General features: G+C 42.2%; 1 protein-coding gene across 3 annotated transcripts in view; it reads right to left on the bottom strand.

Moving 5' to 3' along the window:
* Positions 1 to 322: 322 nt before the first annotated feature.
* Positions 323 to 6,000, bottom strand: part of ITGA6 (integrin subunit alpha 6) — a 62,696-nt gene continuing 57,018 nt past the window's right edge. For 2 of the 3 annotated variants that reach the window (XM_063429734.1, XM_063429732.1), the window contains one exon: positions 323 to 1,745. In XM_063429734.1, the coding sequence (XP_063285804.1) occupies positions 1,584 to 1,745 (162 nt within the window). In that variant the 3' untranslated portion in view covers positions 323 to 1,583. The remainder of the gene's footprint in view (positions 1,746 to 6,000) is intronic. The other variant, XM_063429733.1, reaches the window with a different exon arrangement.

Below are 6,000 nucleotides of genomic sequence, written 5' to 3'. Positions count from 1 at the left end.
AATCTAGTTAAACAGGCATATTAAAACATATAGGCAGGGTGTCTTGTGTAGCAATATTTGAAACCTGTTCTATGAAGACAAAGTATAATTGCACTGACGTTAATTTTGATTACCGTAGCCCACATCAATTATTTGAAAAGCGGTTCATGTAGTTATTTCCTGGCCTTAATGTTAAAGGCAAAAAAGTAATAAATACCCCGTAAGTCAAGTTATGTACAGCGGAAGGTTATCCTAGCAAGATTCTATTTTTGCGTTTTTTTTTATTTTTTTTTAACTTTGTTCTGTTTTTTCTTTTTTTTTTTTTTAAGATAGGAAATCTGACACATAATTCACAGATGGTACAATACAAAATGATGACATTCTATTGCACATTTAAATACAGACAAAACTTTAAGTCAAGTGTAGACAATCTGCAGGTCCCTTATCTAGCCGATGATCACAGCAGCTGTAGAAAAACGTTGTCAGTAAACCATAGATTGTCGATTGCCAGTGTAACTCTTTGAATTCCAAAGAGGGGCAATCAAAGTGTTAGATTCATATACGCCCATAAAATGACACTAAAATAATAGCTGTTTTTGGCAATGTCATAAACGACGACTGCATTTTTTTTTTTGCGAATTGCTATTTTGCATAGACTATTAAAGGCTCCCTTTGCATGTTCGATTCTCAGCATGGCAAGGTAGATTTATTTGGCTGTAAAGATGTACGAAGGCAGAATTTGCCAGCCCTGTTAAGCGATTAGTCACCAACATAGAAAAAAACAATCATAAGCTCCATTAGCAAAGATGACCTCAGAAGCCACTTGCTTGTTTAGATTAGCATAGAACTCTGGCCGATATATATATACCGTATATTACAATATATCACAGTGCGATATGCTGGCATGGTCAGTGATAACACAAGTTGTACAATAAGGCAGCTCATGGAAGGGACATTTAAAGAAAATGAAAGGTAATATGTGGGTCTTAAATGATGAAAATGCAGCCCTGCTTTCAAAAGGGAGTTTCAGCTCGCGGCCCATATAATTGTTTTATTGCTTAACACTTTCACATTAGCTTAGGTAACAAACAGGACCCATTCCCTTTTGAAGAACGGAGAGAGATGTACTAAATTATGATAAGTTGGAGATCTCCGTTAAGTCCTTTTATTATTCTATTAAATCTCATTTTGTATTAAAATAAAATCTATGTTATAGAGCACAGACGCCGTATATTGGACATACTTGCACCAAAATCGATTCATTCCGTTTTGGAAGACCATACTGACACTGCCCCTATTTTCCAAGTATATGGAATGACATAGGACTTAAAGAGATGTCTCACACCTATCACAAACCTATCAATATTTCACATGCAAATCTCATGTCTGTAACCATCCACATGTTTATGGTGCCCAGGGCCTCAGGATCAGTAAGAATACCGTGAGACCACCAAAGTTTAACCCTTTAAGGACACAGCTTCAGGCGTAAAAGGCCAGCATGCTCTTAAGGGGTTAAAGCCTCTTGTTTCTGTCACGTACACATATCACCAATATTTCAATAATCTTTCAATGACTAAAAATAATAAAATTTAAATAAAACCTCCCTAAGAATAGCTTTCATTTTCATTCCATTTAGTGACCCACTGCTTTTTCTCACAGTCTTTTGACAGACTACTGTCTTTGAGTTGTCGATCTTCTTTGGGAATTCGTACAGCATGGTATTTTGGGACACTGTCATCGTACCTGGAGCGCTTAAAGAACCCACACTGCAATGAGAGACAAGATCACAGTCATCCTGGGGTTTACACAAAAGAACATCTAAATGATGCAGACAGTTAGACAGAATATGGGAAAGTGTTTTTCCAAGCCATAGTTAGCGAGAGTCAGCAGTGATCCAACCAATTAAAGTGATACTGCCATCAAAAAGCTTGTGATCATTTTATGTAAATCTGACCACCTTTTTTTATTTTTTTTTAATTAAAGACTGATTAAAATATTTCTAGATCACCTTTTCTTGGGTGTGGTGGTCACACAACATTATTTGAGTATACAGGGAGTGCAGAATTATTAGGCAAGTTGTATTTTTGAGGATTAATTTTATTATTGAACAACAACCATGTTCTCAATGAACCCAAAAAACTCAATATCAAAGCTGAATATTTTTGGAAGTAGTTTTTAGTTTGTTTTTAGTTTTAGCTATTTTAGGGGGATATCTGTGTGTGCAGGTGACTATTACTGCGCATAATTATTAGGCAACTTAACAAAAAACAAATATATACCCATTTCAATTATTTATTTTTACCAGTGAAACCAATATAACAAATATACATTTCTGACATTCAAAAACAAAACAAAAACAAATCAGTGACCAATATAGCCACCTTTCTTTGCAAGGACACTCAAAAGCCTGCCATCCATGGATTCTGTCAGTGTTTTGATCTGTTCACCATCAACATTGCGTGCAGAAGCAACCACAGCCTCCCAGACACTGTTCAGAGAGGTGTACTGTTTTCCCTCCTTGTAAATCTCACATTTGATGATGGACCACAGGTTCTCAATGGGGTTCAGATCAGGTGAACAAGGAGGCCATGTCATTAGATTTTCTTCTTTTATACCCTTTCTTGCCAGCCACGCTGTGGAGTACTTGGACGCGTGTGATGGAGCATTGTCCTGCATGAAAATCATGTTTTTCTTGAAGGATGCAGACTTCTTCCTGTACCACTGCTTGAAGAAGGTGTCTTCCAGAAACTGGCAGTAGGACTGGGAGTTGAGCTTGACTCCATCCTCAACCCGAAAAGGCCCCACAAGCTCATCTTTGATGATACCAGCCCAAACCAGTACTCCACCTCCACCTTGATGGCGTCTGAGTCGGACTGGAGCTCTCTGCCCTTTACCAATCCATCCATCTGGCCCATCAAGACTCACTCTCATTTCATCAGTCCATAAAACCTTAGAAAAATCAGTCTTGAGATATTTCTTGGCCCAGTCTTGACGTTTCAGCTTGTGTGTCTTGTTCAGTGGTGGTCGTCTTTCAGCCTTTCTTACCTTGGCCATGTCTCTGAGTATTGCACACCTTGTGCTTTTGGGCACTCCAGTGATGTTGCAGCTCTGAAATATGGCCAAACTGGTGGCAAGTGGCATCTTGGCAGCTGCACGCTTGACTTTTCTCAGTTCATGGGCAGTTATTTTGCGCCTTGGTTTCTCCACGCGCTTCTTGCGACCCTGTTGACTATTTTGAATGAAACGCTTGATTGTTCGATGATCACGCTTCAGAAGCTTTGCAATTTTAAGAGTGCTGCATCCCTCTGCAAGATATCTCACTATTTTTGACTTTTCTGAGCCTGTCAAGTCCTTCTTTTGACCCATTTTGCCAAAGGAAAGGAAGTTGCCTAATAATTATGCACACCTGATATAGGGTGTTGATGTCATTAGACCACACCCCTTCTCATTACAGAGATGCACATCACCTAATATGCTTAATTGGTAGTAGGCTTTCAAGCCTATACAGCTTGGAGTAAGACAACATGCATAAAGAGGATGATGTGGTCAAAATACTCATTTGCCTAATAATTCTGCACTCCCTGTATTGCAGAGCTTTCAAGTACCATGCAGCGTGTGTTAGTGTGTGGCAGAGGTCCACAGTGTGCAATCTGTATCAGTGTGTATCAGAGTTCCTCAGTGTGCAGTGTGTATCAGTGTGTGACAGAGTTCCACAGTGTGCAGTGTGTATCAGTGTGTGACAGAGGTCAACAGTGTGCAGTGTGTATCAGTGTGTGACAGAGGTCAACAGTGTGCAGTGTGTATCAGTATGTGACAGAGTTCCACAGTGTGCAGTGTGTATCAGTGTGTGACAGAGGTCAACAGTGTGCAGTGTGTATCAGTGTGTGACAGAGGTCAACAGTGTGCAGTGTGTATCAGTATGTGACAGAGTTCAACAGTGTGCAGTGTGTATCAGTGTGTGACAGAGTTCCACAGTGTGCAGTGTGTATCAGTGTGTGACAGAGGTCAACAGTGTGCAGTGTGTATCAGTGTGTGACAGAGGTCAACAGTGTGCAGTGTGTATCAGTGTGTGACAGAGGTCAACAGTGTGCAGTGTGTATCAGTGTGTGACAGAGGTCAACAGTGTGCAGTGTGTATCAGTATGTGACAGAGTTCAACAGTGTGCAGTGTGTATCAGTGTGTGACAGAGTTCAACAGTGTGCAGTGTGTATCAGTGTGTATCAGAGTTCCACAGTGTGCAGTGTGTATCAGTGTGTGACAGAGGTCAACAGTGTGCAGTGTGTATCAGTGTGTGACAGAGGTCAACAGTGTGCAGTGTGTATCAGTGTGTGACAGAGGTCAACAGTGTGCAGTGTGTATCAGTGTGTGACAGAGGTCAACAGTGTGCAGTGTGTATCAGTATGTGACAGAGTTCAACAGTGTGCAGTGTGTATCAGTGTGTATCAGAGTTCCACAGTGTCCAGTGTGTATCAGTGTGTGACAGAGGTCAACAGTGTGCAGTGTGTATCAGTGTGTGACAGAGGTCAACAGTGTGCAGTGTGTATCAGTGTGTGACAGAGTTCCACAGTGTGCAGTGTGTATCAGTGTGTGACAGAGTTCAACAGTGTGCAGTGTGTATCAGTATGTGACAGAGTTCAACAGTGTGCAGTGTGTATCAGTGTGTATCAGAGTTCCACAGTGTGCAGTGTGTATCAGTGTGTGACAGAGGTCAACAGTGTGCAGTGTGTATCAGTGTGTGACAGAGTTCCACAGTGTGCAGTGTGTATCAGTGTGTGACAGAGGTCAACAGTGTGCAGTGTGTATCAGTGTGTGACAGAGTTCCACAGTGTGCAGTGTGTATCAGTGTGTGACAGAGGTCAACAGTGTGCAGTGTGTATCAGTGTGTGACAGAGTTCCACAGTGTGCAGTGTGTATCAGTGTGTGACAGAGTTCCACAGTGTGCAGTGTGTATCAGTGTGTGACAGAGTTCAACAGTGTGCAGTGTGTATCAGTATGTGACAGAGTTCAACAGTGTGCAGTGTGTATCAGTGTGTGACAGAGTTCCACTGTGTGCAGTGTGTATCAGTGTGTGACAGAGTTCCACAGTGTGCAGTGTGTATCAGTGTGTGACAGAGTTCCGCAGTGTGCAGTGTGTATCAGTGTGTGACAAGAGTTCCAAAGTGTGCAGTGTGTATTAGTGTGTGACAGAGTTCAACAGTGTGCAGTGTGTATCAGTGTGTGACAGAGTTCCACAGTGTGCAGTGTGTATCAGTGTGTGACAGAGGTCAACAGTGTGCAGTGTGTATCAGTGTGTGACAGAGTTCCACAGTGTGCAGTGTGTATCAGTGTGTGACAGAGGTCAACAGTGTGCAGTGTGTATCAGTGTGTGACAAAGGTCAACAGTGTGCAGTGTGTATCAGTGTGTGACAGAGTTCCACAGTGTGCAGTGTGTATCAGTGTGTGACAGAGTTCCACAGTGTGCAGTGTGTATCAGTGTGTGACAGAGTTCAACAGTGTGCAGTGTGTATCAGTATGTGACAGAGTTCAACAGTGTGCAGTGTGTATCAGTGTGTGACAGAGTTCCACAGTGTGCAGTGTATCAGTGTGTGACAGAGTTCCACTGTGTGCAGTGTGTATCAGTGTGTGACAGAGTTCCACAGTGTGCAGTGTGTATCAGTGTGTGACAGAGTTCCGCAGTGTGCAGTGTGTATCAGTGTGTGACAAGAGTTCCAAAGTGTGCAGTGTGTATTAGTGTGTGACAGAGTTCAACAGTGTGCAGTGTGTATCAGTGTGTGACAGAGTTCCACAGTGTGCAGTGTGTATCAGTGTGTGACAGAGTTCCACTGTGTGCAGTGTGTATCAGTGTGTGACAGAGTTCCACAGTGTGCAGTGTGTATCAGAGTTCCACAGTGTGCAGTGTGTATCAGTGTGTGACAGAGGTCAACAGTGTGCAGTGTGTATCAGTGTGTGACAAAGGTCAACAGTGTGCAGTGTGTATCAGTGTGTGACAGAGTTCCACAGTGTGCAGTGTGTATCAGAGTT

The sequence above is a fragment of the Pelobates fuscus genome, chromosome 8, assembly GCF_036172605.1.
Source record: "Pelobates fuscus isolate aPelFus1 chromosome 8, aPelFus1.pri, whole genome shotgun sequence".
In the NCBI taxonomy this organism is placed as follows: Eukaryota; Metazoa; Chordata; class Amphibia; order Anura; family Pelobatidae; genus Pelobates; species Pelobates fuscus.
This window is presented reverse-complemented; position numbering and strand designations above follow the sequence as displayed.